Here is a 19634-nt window from a genome sequence, read left to right as displayed (position 1 = left end):
TTATCAAGCAAAAAAGTGCGTCATTGACACTTCGGGGATTATCTGGAAGGTTATGTGGCAAAGTGCAATGCGTGGATGCGTATTACGGAGTCTGTCTGTCGTCTCCAAGTCAACCGCTGCCAAATATGCCGCCATCTTTATTCGTAAGACAGTTCGGGAGCTCTCGCAGGATTCCACCGTAAGCTGCGAAGATTTTGCAACGCGCGCCCTTCGTGAATCTACACTTCCTCGTATCTTTCCAGTACGACGGAGTTACGACAGATTCCGTCGCACGAGCTTTTTGTGAATCCGAACCCAGGCTTAGAAATTGCTCGTTTGCTTCTGCGGTATGTATTGCGGCAATGCAGTGAAAACAGCCTGAAGGAAGAACGCTTTGTCTAATCTTGGACAATTTACGGGAAACATTTTGCATACTCAATGCTGACGAAACAACTGTAGATTTTGCAACAACTGTCATCCTTTTTGCTTTTGAACCATCGAGAGACTAATTTTCTCTCCCGAAGGTTTCACGCAAGAGTTTGTTGCTGAAACGACTCGTGTAACCCTAAATTCAACGTCAGCTGTGCGCGTGCTGAAATGAAGCCGGATGAAAATGTGTAGATAAACTTATTTAAACGTGATGAGTATTGATTTGTGATCGCTGAAATGGTTGGCGAGGTGAGTGGTGTCCTGTACAAGGGGGCTGTTCTAGAACACCGTGACTATGCATGAGCCATGTCTAGTTGTGAGTTGACGGATGTCGGTACAGAGCGGAAGGTCCAGATGTTCGGAAAATCGCTTGGGGAAAGTGGTGTTCTTGGATAGTTAAACGTTCATGTTGATTTCTTCGACGACGAGAAGCTTGTGCTTGCGGTAAGCCGCGAGTAGATACACGATAAAGTCAAGGATGGGTTCCGGCGCGGCAGGAGCCGAGAAGTAGCACACAGGCACCACGAGCCCTCTGGGACGCTGCACGGCACAAATTGCTCCGACGTCGTCTCCAGGAAGGGTGACCCCAAGTGGTGTAGCCAGTACTCCGGCACGCAGGTAAATGGCAAATCCCGCCGCTCTGTTGCCCTTGCCACTGCGACGCGCCCCGCAGCGGCACTTGAAGCCGTCGACTTGTATCGGTCGCTCCGTCTCCATCCACGTCTCGGAAAGACACGGAAGTGATGTCTTACACGGAGGACACAATCGTGTGCAACGTCTTCTGCGTGGAGCTGTACGGAGCGTACATTTAGGGCTGCGAGTGTCAACGAGTGGAGCGTGTCTAGTTGTTCCACGCACTGGGCAGTGATGGTGCGTAGGCGATGCTTTTGCAGTCGATGAAATTCGCGCGCCAAAGTTCTGTCGGTATTCGCATTTTCGTGATAGAAGATATAAGTCATTGCCATAGCTCACTCAGCTATCTCACTTTCCATCGTTAGCGGTTGTCAACGGGCCGGGTTCTCCTCCTTACTCCCAGCGCTGAGCGCACGTGCGGTAACAGTTTTGTGCGGACATGCGACGCTGACGTGATCTCGGGAAAAGTTGTGCACGCGGTAAAATTGTACAAATAACAACTCGCGTGTCTTTCCCAGCTGTCTTCGTCGTTTTCGTTCACGCCGCTCCTGTGATAGTATCTTCCCTTATTATCGTTTTTGTGCGGACATGCGAATGCGGATGACGCCGACGCGATCGCGGGAAAGCCTCCATCATACAGCTGACGTTGTAAAAGGAGAAAGTGAGCTCACAAAAGTTTGGGAGGTCACAAATAGGCACCCATGTTGGCGTATAGTCCACGCAACACGTGAAAGTTCATCGGGCTTTTGGATGTCTTTTATCTCTCTTGAGATAGTAAATGCATCGATGGGGATCTCACACACCCGTTTCCACCCGTTTATAGTAGAGAGAGAATATATATGCAGATATATTCCACCGAATAGTATATATATATATATACAGAGGAAAAATAGCCGAAGCTCTGTGGCTGCACTTTGAGCACATGTTTATAATTTGATCGTGCACTCCCAGACGAGGACAGCTGTTTCGCTCTACTTGGAGTTCATGAGTCCGGCGCAGAGAAGTGACACGACCTTGGGTCGGCGCCAACAGTGTGTCACGGCGAGACATCAATATTCTACGGTGACGGCGCCACCTGTGGAGGCTGCAGTGCAAGCCAGCAAGAACATATACAGAGGAAGAATAGCCGAAGCTCTGTGGCTACACGTTGAGCGCATTTGATCGTGCACTCCCAGCCCAGGGAAGCTGTTTCACTCTACGTGGAGCTCGTCAGTCCGGCGCAGAGAAGTGACACGACCTTGGGTCGGCGCCAACAGTGTGTCACGGCGAGACATCAATATTCTACGGTGACGGCGCCACCTTTGGAGGCTGCAGTGCAAGCCAGCAAGAACATATACAGAGGGAAAATAGCCGACGCTCTGTGGCTGCACGTTGAGCACATGTTTATAATTTGATCGTGCACTCCCAGCCGAGGACAGCTGTTTCGCTCTACGTGGAGCTCGTCAGTCCGGCGCAGAGAAGTGACACGTACTTGGGTCGGCGCCAACAGTGTGTCACGGCGAGACATCAATATTCTACGGTGACGGCGCCACATGTGGAGGCTGCAGTGCAAGCCAGCAAGAACATATACAGAGGAAGAATAGCCGAAGCTCTGTGGCTGCACGTTGAGCGCATTTGATCGTGCACTCCCAGCCCAGGGAAGCTGTTTCACTCTACGTGGAGCTCGTCAGTCCGGCGCAGAGAAGTGACACGACCTTGGGTCGGCGCCAACAGTGTGTCACGGCGAGACATCAATATTCTACGGTGACGGCGCCACCTTTGGAGGCTGCAGTGCAAGCCATCAAGAACATATACAGAGGGAAAATAGCCGAAGCTCTGTGGCTGCACGTTGAGCACATGTTTATAATTTGATCGTGCACTCCCAGCCGAGGACAGCTGTTTCGCTCTACGTGGAGCTCGTCAGTCCGGCGCAGAGAAGTGACACGTACTTGGGTCGGCGCCAACAGTGTGTCACGGCGAGACATCAATATTCTACGGTGACGGCGCCACCTGTGGAGGCTGCAGTGCAAGCCAGCAAGAACATATGCAGAGGAAGAATAGCCGAAGCTCTGTGGCTGCACGTTGAGCGCATTTGATCGTGCACTCCCAGCCCAGGGAAGCTGTTTCACTCTACGTGGAGCTCGTCAGTCCGGTGCAGAGAAGTGACATGACCTTGGGTCGGCGCCAACAGTGTGTCACGGCGAGACATCAATATTCTACGGTGACGGCGCCACCTGTGGAGGCTGCAGTGCAAGCCAGCAAGAACATATACAGAGGAAGAATAGCCGAAGCTCTGTGGCTGCACGTTGAGCGCATTTGATCGTGCACTCCCAGCCCAGGGAAGCTGTTTCACTCTACGTGGAGCTGGTCAGTCCGGCGCAGAGAAGTGACACGTACTTGGGCCGGCGCCAACAGTGTGTCACGGCGAGACATCAATATTCTACGGTGACGGCGCCACCTGTGGAGGCTGCAGTGCAAGCCAGCAAGAACATATACAGAGGAAGAATAGCCGAAGCTCTGTGGCTGCACTTTGAGCACATGTTTATAATTTGATCGTGCACTCCCAGACGAGGACAGCTGTTTCGCTCTACTTGGAGTTCATGAGTTCGGCGCAGGGAGGTGACACGATCTTGGGTCGGCGCCAACAGTGTGTCTCGGCGAGACATCAATCGGTGACGGCGCCACCTGTGGAGGCCGCACTGCAAGCCAGCAAGAACATATACAGAGGAAGAACAGCCGAAGCTCTGTGGCTGTACGTCCAGCACATGTTAATAATTCGTTCGTGCACTCCCAGTCGAGGACAGCTGTTTCGCTCTACTTGGAGTTCATGAGTTCGGCGCAGGGAGGTGACACGATCTTGGGTCGGCGCCAACAGTGTGTCTCGGCGAGACATCAATCGGTGACGGCGCCACCTGTGGAGGCCGCACTGCAAGCCAGCAAGAACATATACAGAGGAAGAACAGCCGAAGCTCTGTGGCTGTACGTCCAGCACATGTTAATAATTCGTGCACTCCCAGTCGAGGACAGCTGTTTCGCTCTACTTGGAGTTCATGAGTTCGGCGCAGGGAGGTGACACGATCTTGGGTCGGCGCCAACAGTGTGTCTCGGCGAGACATCAATCGGTGACGGCGCCACCTGTGGAGGCCGCACTGCAAGCCAGCAAGAACATATACAGAGGAAGAACAGCCGAAGCTCTGTGGCTGTACGTCCAGCACATGTTAATAATTCGTGCACTCCCAGTCGAGGACAGCTGTTTCGCTCTACTTGGAGTTCATGAGTTCGGCGCAGGGAGGTGACACGATCTTGGGTCGGCGCCAACAGTGTGTCTCGGCGAGACATCAATCGGTGACGGCGCCACCTGTGGAGGCCGCACTGCAAGCCAGCAAGAACATATACAGAGGAAGAACAGCCGAAGCTCTGTGGCTGTACGTCCAGCACGTGTTAATAATTCGTTCGTGCACTCCCAGTCGAGGACAGCTGTTTCGCTCTACTTGGAGTTCATGAGTTCGGCGCAGGGAGGTGACACGACCTTGGGTCGGCGCCAACAGTGTGTCTCGGCGAGACATCAATCGGTGACGGCGCCACCTGTGGAGGCCGCACTGCAAGCCAGCAAGAACATATACAGAGGAAGAACAGCCGAAGCTCTGTGGATGTACGTCCAGCACATGTTAATAATTCGTGCACTCCCAGTCGAGGACAGCTGTTTCGCTCTACTTGGAGTTCATGAGTTCGGCGCAGGGAGGTGACACGATCTTGGGTCGGCGCCAACAGTGTGTCTCGGCGAGACATCAATCGGTGACGGCGCCACCTGTGGAGGCCGCACTGCAAGCCAGCAAGAACATATACAGAGGAAGAACAGCCGAAGCTCTGTGGCTGTACGTCCAGCACATGTTAATAATTCGTTCGTGCACTCCCAGTCGAGGACAGCTGTTTCGCTCTACTTGGAGTTCATGAGTTCGGCGCAGGGAGGTGACACGATCTTGGGTCGGCGCCAACAGTGTGTCTCGGCGAGACATCAATCGGTGACGGCGCCACCTGTGGAGGCCGCACTGCAAGCCAGCAAGAACATATACAGAGGAAGAATAGCCGAAGCTCTGTGGCTGCACGTTGAGCGCATTTGATCGTGCACTCCCAGCCCAGGGAAGCTGTTTCACTCTACGTGGAGCTCGTCAGTCCGGCGCAGAGAAGTGACACGACCTTGGGTCGGCGCCAACAGTGTGTCACGGCGAGACATCAATATTCTACGGTGACGGCGCCACCTTTGGAGGCTGCATTGCAAGCCATCAAGAACATATACATAGTGAAAATAGCCGAAGCTCTGTAGCTGCACGTTGAGCACATGTTTATAATTTGATCGTGCACTCCCAGCCGAGGACAGCTGTTTCGCTCTACGTGGAGCTCGTCAGTCCGGCGCAGAGAAGTGACACGTACTTGGGTCGGCGCCAACAGTGTGTCACGGCGAGACATCAATATTCTACGGTGACGGCGCCACCTGTGGAGGCTGCAGTGCGAGCCAGCAAGAACATATGCAGAGGAAGAATAGCCGAAGCTCTGTGGCTGCACGTTGAGCGCATTTGATCGTGCACTCCCAGCCCAGGGAAGCTGTTTCACTCTACGTGGAGCTCGTCAGTCCGGTGCAGAGAAGTGACATGACCTTGGGTCGGCGCCAACAGTGTGTCACGGCGAGACATCAATATTCTACGGTGACGGCGCCACCTGTGGAGGCTGCAGTGCAAGCCAGCAAGAACATATACAGAGGAAGAATAGCCGAAGCTCTGTGGCTGCACGTTGAGCGCATTTGATCGTGCACTCCCAGCCCAGGGAAGCTGTTTCACTCTACGTGGAGCTGGTCAGTCCGGCGCAGAGAAGTGACACGTACTTGGGCCGGCGCCAACAGTGTGTCACGGCGAGACATCAATATTCTACGGTGACGGCGCCACCTGTGGAGGCTGCAGTGCAAGCCAGCAAGAACATATACAGAGGAAGAATAGCCGAAGCTCTGTGGCTGCACTTTGAGCACATGTTTATAATTTGATCGTGCACTCCCAGACGAGGACAGCTGTTTCGCTCTACTTGGAGTTCATGAGTTCGGCGCAGGGAGGTGACACGATCTTGGGTCGGCGCCAACAGTGTGTCTCGGCGAGACATCAATCGGTGACGGCGCCACCTGTGGAGGCCGCACTGCAAGCCAGCAAGAACATATACAGAGGAAGAACAGCCGAAGCTCTGTGGCTGTACGTCCAGCACATGTTAATAATTCGTTCGTGCACTCCCAGTCGAGGACAGCTGTTTCGCTCTACTTGGAGTTCATGAGTTCGGCGCAGGGAGGTGACACGATCTTGGGTCGGCGCCAACAGTGTGTCTCGGCGAGACATCAATCGGTGACGGCGCCACCTGTGGAGGCCGCACTGCAAGCCAGCAAGAACATATACAGAGGAAGAACAGCCGAAGCTCTGTGGCTGTACGTCCAGCACGTGTTAATAATTCGTTCGTGCACTCCCAGTCGAGGACAGCTGTTTCGCTCTACTTGGAGTTCATGAGTTCGGCGCAGGGAGGTGACACGACCTTGGGTCGGCGCCAACAGTGTGTCTCGGCGAGACATCAATCGGTGACGGCGCCACCTGTGGAGGCCGCACTGCAAGCCAGCAAGAACATATACAGAGGAAGAACAGCCGAAGCTCTGTGGATGTACGTCCAGCACATGTTAATAATTCGTGCACTCCCAGTCGAGGACAGCTGTTTCGCTCTACTTGGAGTTCATGAGTTCGGCGCAGGGAGGTGACACGATCTTGGGTCGGCGCCAACAGTGTGTCTCGGCGAGACATCAATCGGTGACGGCGCCACCTGTGGAGGCCGCACTGCAAGCCAGCAAGAACATATACAGAGGAAGAACAGCCGAAGCTCTGTGGCTGTACGTCCAGCACATGTTAATAATTCGTTCGTGCACTCCCAGTCGAGGACAGCTGTTTCGCTCTACTTGGAGTTCATGAGTTCGGCGCAGGGAGGTGACACGATCTTGGGTCGGCGCCAACAGTGTGTCTCGGCGAGACATCAATCGGTGACGGCGCCACCTGTGGAGGCCGCACTGCAAGCCAGCAAGAACATATACAGAGGAAGAACAGCCGAAGCTCTGTGGCTGTACGTCCAGCACATGTTAATAATTCGTTCGTGCACTCCCAGTCGAGGACAGCTGTTTCGCTCTACTTGGAGTTCATGAGTTCGGCGCAGGGAGGTGACACGATCTTGGGTCGGCGCCAACAGTGTGTCTCGGCGAGACATCAATCGGTGACGGCGCCACCTGTGGAGGCCGCACTGCAAGCCAGCAAGAACATATACAGAGGAAGAACAGCCGAAGCTCTGTGACTGTACGTCCAGCACATGTTAATAATTCGTTCGTGCACTCCCAGTCGAGGACAGCTGTTTCGCTCTACTTGGAGTTCATGAGTTCGGCGCAGGGAGGTGACACGATCTTGGGTCGGCGCCAACAGTGTGTCTCGGCGAGACATCAATCGGTGACGGCGCCACCTGTGGAGGCCGCACTGCAAGCCAGCAAGAACATATACAGAGGAAGAACAGCCGAAGCTCTGTGGCTGTACGTCCAGCACATGTTAATAATTCGTTCGTGCACTCCCAGTCGAGGACAGCTGTTTCGCTCTACTTGGAGTTCATGAGTTCGGCGCAGGGAGGTGACACGATCTTGGGTCGGCGCCAACAGTGTGTCTCGGCGAGACATCAATCGGTGACGGCGCCACCTGTGGAGGCCGCACTGCAAGCCAGCAAGAACATATACAGAGGAAGAACAGCCGAAGCTCTGTGGATGTACGTCCAGCACATGTTAATAATTCGTGCACTCCCAGTCGAGGACAGCTGTTTCGCTCTACTTGGAGTTCATGAGTTCGGCGCAGGGAGGTGACACGATCTTGGGTCGGCGCCAACAGTGTGTCTCGGCGAGACATCAATCGGTGACGGCGCCACCTGTGGAGGCCGCACTGCAAGCCAGCAAGAACATATACAGAGGAAGAACAGCCGAAGCTCTGTGGCTGTACGTCCAGCACATGTTAATAATTCGTTCGTGCACTCCCAGTCGAGGACAGCTGTTTCGCTCTACTTGGAGTTCATGAGTTCGGCGCAGGGAGGTGACACGATCTTGGGTCGGCGCCAACAGTGTGTCTCGGCGAGACATCAATCGGTGACGGCGCCACCTGTGGAGGCCGCACTGCAAGCCAGCAAGAACATATACAGAGGAAGAACAGCCGAAGCTCTGTGGCTGTACGTCCAGCACATGTTAATAATTCGTTCGTGCACTCCCAGTCGAGGACAGCTGTTTCGCTCTACTTGGAGTTCATGAGTTCGGCGCAGGGAGGTGACACGATCTTGGGTCGGCGCCAACAGTGTGTCTCGGCGAGACATCAATCGGTGACGGCGCCACCTGTGGAGGCCGCACTGCAAGCCAGCAAGAACATATACAGAGGAAGAACAGCCGAAGCTCTGTGACTGTACGTCCAGCACATGTTAATAATTCGTTCGTGCACTCCCAGTCGAGGACAGCTGTTTCGCTCTACTTGGAGTTCATGAGTTCGGCGCAGGGAGGTGACACGATCTTGGGTCGGCGCCAACAGTGTGTCTCGGCGAGACATCAATCGGTGACGGCGCCACCTGTGGAGGCCGCACTGCAAGCCAGCAAGAACATATACAGAGGAAGAACAGCCGAAGCTCTGTGGCTGTACGTCCAGCACATGTTAATAATTCGTTCGTGCACTCCCAGTCGAGGACAGCTGTTTCGCTCTACTTGGAGTTCATGAGTTCGGCGCAGGGAGGTGACACGATCTTGGGTCGGCGCCAACAGTGTGTCTCGGCGAGACATCAATCGGTGACGGCGCCACCTGTGGAGGCCGCACTGCAAGCCAGCAAGAACATATACAGAGGAAGAACAGCCGAAGCTCTGTGGCTGTACGTCCAGCACATGTTAATAATTCGTTCGTGCACTCCCAGTCGAGGACAGCTGTTTCGCTCTACTTGGAGTTCATGAGTTCGGCGCAGGGAGGTGACACGATCTTGGGTCGGCGCCAACAGTGTGTCTCGGCGAGACATCAATCGGTGACGGCGCCACCTGTGGAGGCCGCACTGCAAGCCAGCAAGAACATATACAGAGGAAGAACAGCCGAAGCTCTGTGGCTGTACGTCCAGCACATGTTAATAATTCGTTCGTGCACTCCCAGTCGAGGACAGCTGTTTCGCTCTACTTGGAGTTCATGAGTTCGGCGCAGGGAGGTGACACGATCTTGGGTCGGCGCCAACAGTGTGTCTCGGCGAGACATCAATCGGTGACGGCGCCACCTGTGGAGGCCACACTGCAAGCCATCAAAAACATATACAGAGTGTAAGCTTCCCTCCGAGACAGAATGGCAGAGACTAGTCGATTATTTATTTATTTATTTATATACCTTAAGTGCCATTGCTATGGCATTACTCTCAGCGTGCGGTGCGTTAGGGATTACTAACTTTAATTGAAAAAAGAACATCATACAGAGACGGTGCAGGGCACGTCTACCACACCCTGAGGTGTCTCCCAGTGTTGTTTTCCGCTTGTTCGCATCGCTTGTGCGTTCGTAGAACCAGTTTCGGTTTCGATTTCGTTTGGTTCTATTACAAGAGGAAGAATAGCCGAAGCTCTGTGGCTGTACGTTCAGCATATGTTAATAATTCGTTCGTGCACTCCCAGCCGAGGACAGCTGTTTCGCTCTACTTGGAGTTCATGAGTTCGGCGCAGGGAGGTGACGCAATCTTGGGTCGGCGCCAACAGTGTGTCTCGGCGAGACATCAATCGGTGACGGCGCCACCTGTGGAGGCCGCACTGCAAGTCAGCAAGAACACATACAGAGGAAGAATAGCCGAAGCTCTGTGGCTGCACTTTGAGCACATGTTTATAATTTGATCGTGCACTCCCAGCCGAGGACAGCTGTTTTTCTCTACTTGGAGCTCATGAGTTCGGCGCAGGGAGGTGACACGATCTTGGGTCGGCGCCAACAGCGTGTGACGGCGAGACATGAATATTCCACCACAATGACGGCGCCACCTGTGGAGGCCGCAGTGAAAGCGAGCAAGAACATATTGATACGGGCAGCACAGCGTGGCGATAGCAATGATGTAATGGACAGGAATGAGAATGCGCGTGAAATGAGTCGCGTGAGATGAGTCGTCGTTATCGTTGTCACAATATATATATGTTCCACGTCGCAAGTGCCCCAACAACACAGAAACGTCCAGCGATCGTCCCCAGGATGTCAACCCCAGACGACGATGACATCCTCAGGAAGTTATCAACTGGTCCTCCCAGTGTTACCTCCGTGTTAAAGTGGGACTCCCGGTCATATCACCTGCACATCCTCAGGGTGTCAACCTGGAACACTCGCAGGACCTTGTGAGGACGCCTTTACCTGCACCCACCTGTACCTCATTTTTCTGCGTATAATTTATACGAAACCAGACGCAGTCCTGATAACTTCTCTTTTTCCATACATACTACATACATAAATAAAGAAAACAAATGTGTTTAGAAAGTCTGAACAGGTAAACTAAACAAAGTAATATTTCTCGTCCCGCTAGCTACCCACAGATACGGGCACAGGACGTACCTGAATGACTCTTCATGGACAGTCCGAGAGTGTTATCCTCATGACGGTCCTGAGGATAACCTCGAAGGACGACAACACGATGACACTGTGGGGACGTCCTGAGGACCGCGTGTGTTCCTTGGGTGACGTGACCCATTTAACGCCAGAAGAAGAAGAAGACAATTCTCCCTTCGAGGCATTCGCTAGACATTCGTCCTTCTGGCTAGCACAAAGTGATATTCCGTGAAATAATGTGCCTTGACTTCGTAGTGAAGCTAAGCCCCCTTTGCTGCAGCAGAGGCATGCCACTCCGTAACTTACTCCTAACCGCGTTAACGTTTTCCTTCGTCATGCTCGTCTATCTTCACGGGAACCGGCCACCGCCCAATGTCCACCTTGATTTGGACTTCCTCTATGTAACACCGCCCAATGATAGCGAGGTGACGCGTGACGAGGTGCTCAACTACCAGGAACGTGTCAAGCGGGTCATGGCACAGCAGGCGTTCAGGTATAACGATCCGCATATAGTAAACATTTTTCGACAACCTTCAGAGACAAACGCTTTCTAGGCATCCGTTGGTGGGCCACAAACACGGTAGCCTGTGGTTTTCGAAAGGCTTGATGATGCCTTGGTTTATGATGGGAGGCGAAGTGAGGCCGTCGAATGCGAGATCTCGGAATCGTAGCATCTGGCCTACGGACTCCAGTAACGACCGCATCGTGGATCAGCTGATGTACCTTCCGCCACTTTATTCTCATTCGAATACCTATGGTGAGGTGGTTAGGTCCATGTACGTTGTTTTGTGTGATCTGGGGCACAGTGATCTTAGATGGTTCCAGGAGCATCTGGTTTTTACAGAAGAGACGGGGTTTCGGAGAGATGGCGCATGATGGTAGGAGGGTTCACTTTTAGGCACAGTTAGCGCAAGACTTCATGCTGCTAATCCTTAGACACAATCAGATATTGCGTTCGCCACATGTACACCAGAGAACTTGTGTCCATGACCTGCATTTTATGAAGTTTGAGGAGTGGTTAAGGTACCGCGCCCGTGCTGTGCAAGTCAACACAGATAAGTAGGCGCGTCAAGAACTTGACAGCAGTGATTTCACTGCAGAATCCAAGCTGAAGACCATTGTGCTGCACGGAGATTGGGACGATTTCAAGCAAGGACGGCAGCTGTTCACCAGGAACAAATGTCCAGTGGACAGATGCCAGGTATTCAGAAATGAGACTTTGAAAAATATGCCAGGCAAGGACGTGGACGCCATGGTTTTCAAGGACTACATGCCGGACATCCCCAGAACAGATCCGCAGCAGATTTGGATTCTCCACCTGCTGGAAAGCCCTATGCATATCTCTATCGCTGCCCCACCAGGTGTCATCAACTGGGCCGCAACATACAGGTGAGCCCAAATGCCAAGCACCCGTCGTGCATGTTGACTCAACCACATACTATGCGACGCTGGAATTTCCCCAGCACCCCCAAGACAATGGAATCCTGATTATGAATGTAGTTTGCAGTGGTGGCCACTAACTACTTCTACAGTAGTTTAACTATAACTACTTCGCGATTGAGTTAAGTACTAGTTCAACTACTTTTCAGGGGAGCTAGTTAAAACTACTTCTTTAACTACTGCAATGTATTTTAACTACTTAACGTTGTCCATCAACACCATGCAATTTCGTTCTATAGTGTTCTTGGACACGTAAATATGAATCACAAGCAGCGATAAAAGTGAAAATTTAGTACACACGCACGGCACAATTGCTCTGTCATGCCCAATCAGGGCATGCAGTTTGTTGAGGGATGTTGCGTGTGTGTGGTGGGATGAGCTGTCCCGGAACAAAACAAAGTTGGAAATGCTAGACGGGGCAGCGAAGGTCGCCGTCACATTATGGAAAGTCTGGGAAGACATAACAACGACCGAAAAGACAGGACCCAAGTGGTTGCCAGAGAGCACAGCTATATAGGATTGAGACGTCTGGACCTAGTATTATGGGCCTGAGACAAGGCCGGCCAAACGGCAGAAGGAGACGACAAAAGAGAGTGGGATCCATGACTTGAAAACCCGGAGATCGTCGTAGCGAGAGTCGTCGTCAGGGCTTCGATAAGCGGAGAGCCACCAGGTGCGACCAAGCCTCACCCAGGACCTGTGGCCAAGCGTCTAGGGCCCACGGAGCTTCAGACGAGACTGGATCTGCACCTGCACCAACCTACAAGACAGAAGTGAACAGGATCCGAGACGCACGACCGAGCAGCGAGGCGTCGGCAACGGAATCGCCCACTACGAGATAAGTCTGAACGCACGCGCACCCTTAGCATAAGGTTAGTCAGTCCCGTAAATGTGTTTTGTAAATAAATCGTTCGTTTTCACGAACGTTTCGCCTCTGTGTCTCACTCAAAAGCGAACCCAGATTCGTGCGACCACCTCCTCGGAGGCCTGGGTCGTCACAGCTCTGCACCTTCGTTCTCACCAAACAAGTAGCTCAAGGTAAAATTCGGAAGAACAATCGTGCCGTAAAGCTTGCGGCAAAATCGGAAGTTGTTGGAGCCTATAGTAACCTAACTACTGTAGTTAACTATTCGAAATAGTAGTTGCACGCTACATTTCTGCAAGTAGTTCATAACTACTTTTTAACTACAATCAGATAGTTTAACTAGTAGTTACTAGTGGCCATCACTGGTATTTTGAATCAGGATACAGTTTTTTTTTTTTTAACTGCACAAAAGAAGCATTAGGACACTTTCAATTTTGTCATTAGCTTACCCATCCGACTTGGTGGCATTTGGAATAAGGTTGCTTGCGCAGTAAGGTGGCTAGTTAACGTACATATTCTAATTAGATGCTTTCATTATTTAAAGCGACGCTGTTTCGGGGGTTGTTTCCAATGCAGCTCCCGATAGACGGGTATCAGCGACGCTGTGAAGGGCGTCTCCGCCCTCACTGCAAGGGTAGATCGCTCTCCCGCTGAGCCCTTCGCGCTCTCCACGACTGATCTCGGCTGCGGACAGCGGGTAGCCAATGAGGACACAGGCCTAGCGTTGCCGCGGCGCTGTGTGGTCGTGAAATACAGGGTGTTTCTTTTTAGCTGCAACAGATTTTCTTAAAAGGTGGAGTTGCCTTAGGACACTTTTACTTTTGTGACTGGGTTACTCGACGGGGCTGCTACTAGGAAACCCTATTTTTGCTCAATAGACCTAGCTCTGTTTGTAAACAAATGACGTCATAGTGTTGAACAGCGCCACCAATTTGGTAGAGTTGAACTACGCCCGAAGCTAGGGGACGAACAAGGTCGCACCCGAAGGGGTCTTGAGGGGATCTTCGGGGACATCGGGGACTTCGGGGACACGACCTTCGGTCATACTCTTTCAGTAGGAGGCAGCGAAGAAGTGCCCATTCGTGAAACCCAGCCCATCCCTCCTTGGTTTCACTTTGTCTGCTAGCGTCATGATGACGTTTGAGAGGTCTATTGGCCGTGTGTAGGTGATGTTGCGCGTGCTTCTTCTCTTTTTCTTCTCCCGCAAGTGGAACCAGCCTTCAAGATGTAGATGCCAGCCGTTCCTGATGCGCGTGAGCTCGGTTTCGGCTCATTTGCATAAAAAAATTTGGAAACGGATATCTCAATGTCCGTGCGCACTTCAAGATTTTAAAGAAACAGGGTCGCTTTATATAATGACAGCCTCAAATTCTGCTTCTCACTATTTCCCTGAAGGCATCTAATCAGAAAGTTAATTGAAATGCGTCAGTTAGTTAGCTCCTCACTGCATAAGCAGCTTTATTCCTAATGGCCGCCAAATCGGTATGCACATGACAAAATTGAATGTGTCCTAGTGCGTTTTTTTTTTTTTTTTCGAATGCGCTTTTTGAAACAGTATTACTTAGTTCTGTTTTACCATTCCCATGCGAGTTTCACTTTTACAGGAGTGACTCCGTCATTGTGACACCGTACGCGAAGTTCGTCCTTTTCGATCCTCTGGTGAAGCAGTTACCCCTGAATGGGAAGAACTTCGCAAAAGGCAAGAAAAAGATGGTGGCCTGGTTCGTCTCCAACTGTTTCGTGTCGAAGTGGAGACTCGAATATGCCAACGAATTAGGAAAACACGTACAGGCAAGTTAGTTTAGAAACAGGCTGGTGGCCAAACAAATAATTACAGATAGGATCGGGTTGCACATTGGAGCGCTAAGTGCAATACCGGAGTCTACTTTTCGCATCCGAGAGGTAAGTGAAAAATTTTCGCCCCCCCCCCCCTTATTTCTGCTCTTAATGCTTAATTTTTACTCTGACTTAATGCATTTGCCATGAGTGGCCCTGATGATAACGAGAATTCTCGCGTACTGCACATCAACCGCATGTCACTTAGATACTAGTGCCACTAAAAGATCGGGAAATGTGTGAAGAGCTTGTGTGTGAGTGGCATAGAAAAGTATATACCTCAGCTGTGAGTTGTTTTCCAGGTCGATATCTATGGACAGTGTGGGACCCTGAAATGCGACAGACACGATCAAAAACGATGCCTTGATATGCTCGACAAGGACTATAAGTTCTATCTATCCTTCGAGAACGCAAACTGTAAGGATTACATCACGGAGAAGTTTTATAATGCACTATGGTACGTTGCAAGTTCGATCAGGCTCTGACGTCTGCACGATGGTTCTCTGTGCTTCGAAAGAGGAAACCCATTGTGCGCATTCAGGGGCGATTCAGGGGAGGGATGGGCTGATGTCGTGACGCCCTTTCAATTGCTGTCGGCAATATGTGCTTCAGTTGGACAGTGCATGTAGTTATTTGGGGGTTCACCCCCCCCCTCTGAAATCGTACCTTTTGTGTAGTGTATTTGGGAGAGGGAAACAAGGGGAAATGATCCTCCTTCATATAAGGTCGTTATAGTACCAGCAGCATGTACTATGCAAATTTACTATCCCACTACGGACACTAAGTGCCATCTTTTTATGCGTTTCATCCCCAAAATTCAGAATAACGTAACCTTGTGCATAGTTTTCCTTGTCACTAACCTAACCTTGTCACAGCTATTCACTGTCCTTATTACAACAGTCATGTCATTGTCCCCTCTTGACCAGTACTGTCAACTTTCCAGGCATGATGTTGTGCCCATAGTGATGGGTGCCAGCCCCGATGAATATCGAAAGGCAGCACCCTTCCATTCTTACATCCACGTGGATGACTTTGAGTCTCCTAAAGACCTAGCGCGATATCTCAAAGTACTGGACAGCAACAGCACCCTCTACAGCGAATACTTTGCCTGGAAAGGTACTGGAGAGTTCATCAACACCTTCTTTTGGTGTCGTCTGTGCGCATTACTCCACGCCCCACTGCCACCATCACAGAGCTCTAACTACTACGAGGATGTTGGAAAGTGGTGGCACCACGGTACATGCCGCACACCGAAGCACGGAAAAAAGCGGCTGGTGACTACGTCAAGAGACTGAGAACATCTTCAGTTAAAACTTTGTCAGCTGTAGCTATCAGTACTCGTTTATCTGATGTCTATAATTTATTCTTGCTCACTGTATTAAAATATAAACGCTTCATCTGTTGCAACTTCATCCCATATATACAGGGTGTATGCTATAAAAGGTCAGTGACATTTTCGCGCGTGACACTATATCTATTTGAGAGACGGACTTGTGCTGCCATACAGTGAATCACTTATGCCAGAGAAACCTACGAAAAAATTGTGGTTACCATTCACTGCGTAATAAAGTAAACACGGCCACGGAAACTTTCGTCTTCATGTGTTTCCTATGCGCAATACCGATGGATGGAGGTGAAAGTTTGCATGGTCATATTTATTTTGTTACACAATGCTAGGTAACCACAATCGTTTCGTAGGTTCCTCTAGCATAAATGATTCACTTTGAGGCAGAGAAAGTCTTTTCGTGATAGAGGTATAGCATCAAGGAGGTATCACTTTTTGCACGAAAATGTGACTGACCTTTTATAGCATACACCCTGTGGATGCCCTTAGAAAGAATTACACGAGGCTGCCATTCCCTGATACTGCCATGCATTGAATTTGTGCCATAAGGTTATACTGTACACATAGCTGTCTCATTTGCTTTAAGGAGCGTTATGCTCCTGAATATATTAAGGTGCAATTTGATGTACAAAATTTGTCGAAGGCACGTTCACAGGTGCCTGTCTTTGCGGAGGGGGTTCCCTTGTTGCTTCTGGTTGCACAGCAGGACCAGGTTTTGTACGGCTGTGAGCGTAGACTGCTCGTTCTGTCCGGTGATAAGATGCCTGTCCACAACCACGTGAACTTCATCTGGGTCGCTCGCTGCAAAGTAACAAGAAACACTACATCACTCTCATACAACTAACTAATTGCTTTTATCGTGAGTCACTCCTTGCAACAGCTTTAGTTCTTCCCAGTAGTGAAACACCAATAACCAAGATAGCTGTCTCTTTTTTTCTTTTGCAACCCAGAGGTATAGAACACACTCACAGCTGTATAGGGCTCCTCTGTCCTTAATAACGTCTTCAGGGATGACTGGTAAACTCGCAAAGTCTGGGCTCCGTGCAAGTTCAAATACGGACAACTGGAAATGAATGAAAGTGTGAACGAGAATAATCTGGAGCATGGTTTTCGTGGACTTACAGCCGTGAGTGTGTATCGCCGAAAACTCCAGACCTCTCCATCTTCTATCGCTGAAAATAGCCCCGATACACCCATTCCAATGGCACAGATAGGTTCTGGAAAGGCAAATACTTGTGTGTCATTCCACTGTCACCCTACAAGGCACGCTTTTTAGTGTAATAATATTGGAAGGAAACTAACAGGTAGAAATGGGAAAAGTCTAGCACTCGCGAGTGAATAAGATTGAATGAAACGTTCAAATTTATTTATTAAATTATTTATTCAGGTGACATGTCTGTTGAGAGGTGCCATATACCTTGTGTTTTCAACGGACATATCACACGACAAAGCTCTATGCTATGCTACCTGTGATTTCACAGTTGATGAGCCAAGAGGCCAAATGCAGCTGCAAAGTTAAACTTTAAACGTTTATGCAACGTACTGAATTATGAAGGCCAACAAACATACAAGGAGAGCAGGACCTACTTTTTTCCTGAATGAAGTGCTTGAGTATATGAGCAAGGTCGTTGTTTTCACACAAGTCTTGGACTGCACCAGGGGAGTGGGGTATTATCAGGCATGTATATCGGTTCGCTAAGAAGGTAAGGGAAAGAAGTGACAGTGGTCAACGAACTGCCACATAGGTAAGACCATCATTACCAGCGACGACTGATACTCACGGTCAACTGTTTGCAAGCTTATTGGGATGGCGAACACTTTCATTCGGAAATCATTCAACCACCTTCGACTCTGGTCATCCTGGTTTACAAATTCTAAAGGCTTTCCCTGTAACGAAAACAAAGCAGGAACGTGACAAAAATCCGATAGAAGCTACTAATGGGGCTGGAACTATCTGAAACGAATTCCGACAGAATACGCTTAAGAACATGGAATATCACGTGCTGCCAATTATACTGCTGCAGTGTGCAACGTAGTATTTTTTACCTCAATACATGTAATATTTTTGTCACCTATCGTTAAATTGGATTGTCCCGAGACAAGCAGGGCTTCCTTTCCAGCTGGTTGTTACGAAGATTTCAGTCAGCTACAGGAGAGCAATGCAAAGTTGACATCTTTTGCTTGAAATTCTTATTCCTGGTTCTGCTCCAGGCAAAGCAGTTAATGACAGGAGGTATGTAGGCGCCTTATCTCCTATCTTGGCTTTCCTATCTTAGAGAGATAGGAATGGAAGCTTCCAATGGAAATTTCCATTCCTTCCAAAGCATTGGTCAGGAAAATTTTGAGGCACAATGTCGTACTAGAGATCAGTCTGGTTCTTGTTTTGTATCTTATTTTGTTGTGTGCGTGTTGAAACATTCTGAGAGTGCCTCCCCGATTCCCAAGTGCACGCTCTTGTCTTATTATCACAAAGTACTGGTTGCGAGGCACTTGAAATTGCTTGAAACGCTTACCCCGGGCGTTGCAATCTGCACTGTGAAGGTACTATGGAGAAGTGTAAACGTCTGTATGAAGGATGGTGCAGAGTTTCCTGAAACGCAAGGTGGGTGGTGATGTTAGTGGAGTAGCGCTGACATTTACCCTCCAATCTGTCTTTCACATGAAGCTTGTTTGTAAATACGACAATCCCTTCAAAACACGCAAGTCGCAAACAACGCCCCTCATTGCTATGCGCAGTTTGAGGTTTTAGCGGTTTTAGGACCTCCAAGTAGCATCATTTCCCGTGTCAGAAACGACATAAAGAACGATTATTTTCGTCTCGCAAAACTTCTGCGAAATCATTTCCGCGTTGGAGTCCTAAACACGCATGAGCCGATCGAAAACAACCGGGACAGATGTTTCGTTCAAGGGTGAACGAGACCCGTCATTTACGAAGACAATGATATTACAGAGTAACTTCTGCACACGGTTATGCATATTAAATCGGCTTGAACTCACAGTAGAACTTACCGTCATTGACAAACCGGGCAGAAATCGTCTGCGAATTTAGGCTTAGCTCAAAATAAAGTCTATCCATGTTACTTGCACGTTAAAAAGGCGTTGATAAAGTATTGTACTTACCATCCTTATCACCACTGAGCACTATAAGACAACTTGAGCGTGCAGTCGACATGATTCGAGCGCAATCATAGTATGCCCGTGGATTTGGTCGCCGTTGGTTGTTTGACCGCGCTCCTACGGCTCGAAAGTTCAATGCCCCGACGGCGGACGGACGAGTAGAAGGTGGAGGCGGAGGGCGGAGGTACAGGAGGAGGTGAGGGTGAAGGGACGGACGCAAAGCTGACGCAGCCGCGTTCAGCTGCTTTCTATCGGTTTCCCGAAAATCGTTCCCCGCAGCATGGCCCACATATACGACGCACCGGAAGGCTATTCTGCTCTCCCCCATTCGGCAGGGAATAGTGATTTGGCCTTTGTAATATGCACGAATGGAGAGAAACGA

General features: G+C 50.3%; 2 protein-coding genes across 2 annotated transcripts; one reads left to right on the top strand and one right to left on the bottom strand.

The window, feature by feature from the left end:
- Positions 1–10822: 10822 nt before the first annotated feature.
- On the top strand, positions 10823–16187 carry LOC135393836 (glycoprotein 3-alpha-L-fucosyltransferase A-like). Its single transcript, XM_064624142.1, has 6 exons — positions 10823–11142; positions 11204–11406; positions 11750–12038; positions 14559–14745; positions 15093–15247; positions 15734–16187. Exons 1-6 carry the CDS (start codon positions 10886–10888, stop codon positions 16083–16085), a joined length of 1443 nt encoding a protein of 480 aa, XP_064480212.1. The 5' UTR covers positions 10823–10885; the 3' UTR covers positions 16086–16187.
- A 459-nt stretch (positions 16188–16646) lies between these two features.
- On the bottom strand, positions 16647–19537 carry LOC135393837 (glutamine amidotransferase-like class 1 domain-containing protein 1). Its single transcript, XM_064624143.1, has 7 exons — positions 19256–19537; positions 18649–18725; positions 17917–18022; positions 17723–17830; positions 17258–17352; positions 17105–17198; positions 16647–16936 (listed from the first exon to the last, which is right to left on the bottom strand). The coding sequence occupies exons 1-7, from the start codon at positions 19305–19307 to the stop codon at positions 16785–16787; spliced, it is 684 nt and encodes a 227-aa protein (XP_064480213.1). The 5' UTR covers positions 19308–19537; the 3' UTR covers positions 16647–16784.
- Positions 19538–19634: the final 97 nt, after the last annotated feature.

The sequence above is a fragment of the Ornithodoros turicata genome, chromosome 5 (genome assembly GCF_037126465.1).
Source record: "Ornithodoros turicata isolate Travis chromosome 5, ASM3712646v1, whole genome shotgun sequence".
NCBI classification, from domain to species: domain Eukaryota; kingdom Metazoa; phylum Arthropoda; class Arachnida; order Ixodida; family Argasidae; genus Ornithodoros; species Ornithodoros turicata.
This window is presented reverse-complemented; position numbering and strand designations above follow the sequence as displayed.

Excerpts from the sequence above, each read along its gene's own strand:
- LOC135393837 (XM_064624143.1), bottom strand. The coding sequence starts at position 19,307 with ATGTCGACTGCACGCTCAAGTTGTCTTATAGTGCTCAGTGGTGATAAG. Across the intron at positions 17,199-17,257 it reads GGCGATACACACTCACGGCT|TTGTCCGTATTTGAACTTGC; the intron begins GTAAGTCCACGA and ends ATTCATTTCCAG. Across the intron at positions 16,937-17,104 it reads CAGAGGAGCCCTATACAGCT|CGAGCGACCCAGATGAAGTT; the intron begins GTGAGTGTGTTC and ends GTTACTTTGCAG.
- LOC135393836 (XM_064624142.1), top strand. The coding sequence starts at position 10,886 with ATGTGCCTTGACTTCGTAGTGAAGCTAAGCCCCCTTTGCTGCAGCAGA. Across the intron at positions 11,143-11,203 it reads ATGGCACAGCAGGCGTTCAG|GCATCCGTTGGTGGGCCACA; the intron begins GTATAACGATCC and ends AACGCTTTCTAG. Across the intron at positions 15,248-15,733 it reads AAGTTTTATAATGCACTATG|GCATGATGTTGTGCCCATAG; the intron begins GTACGTTGCAAG and ends TCAACTTTCCAG.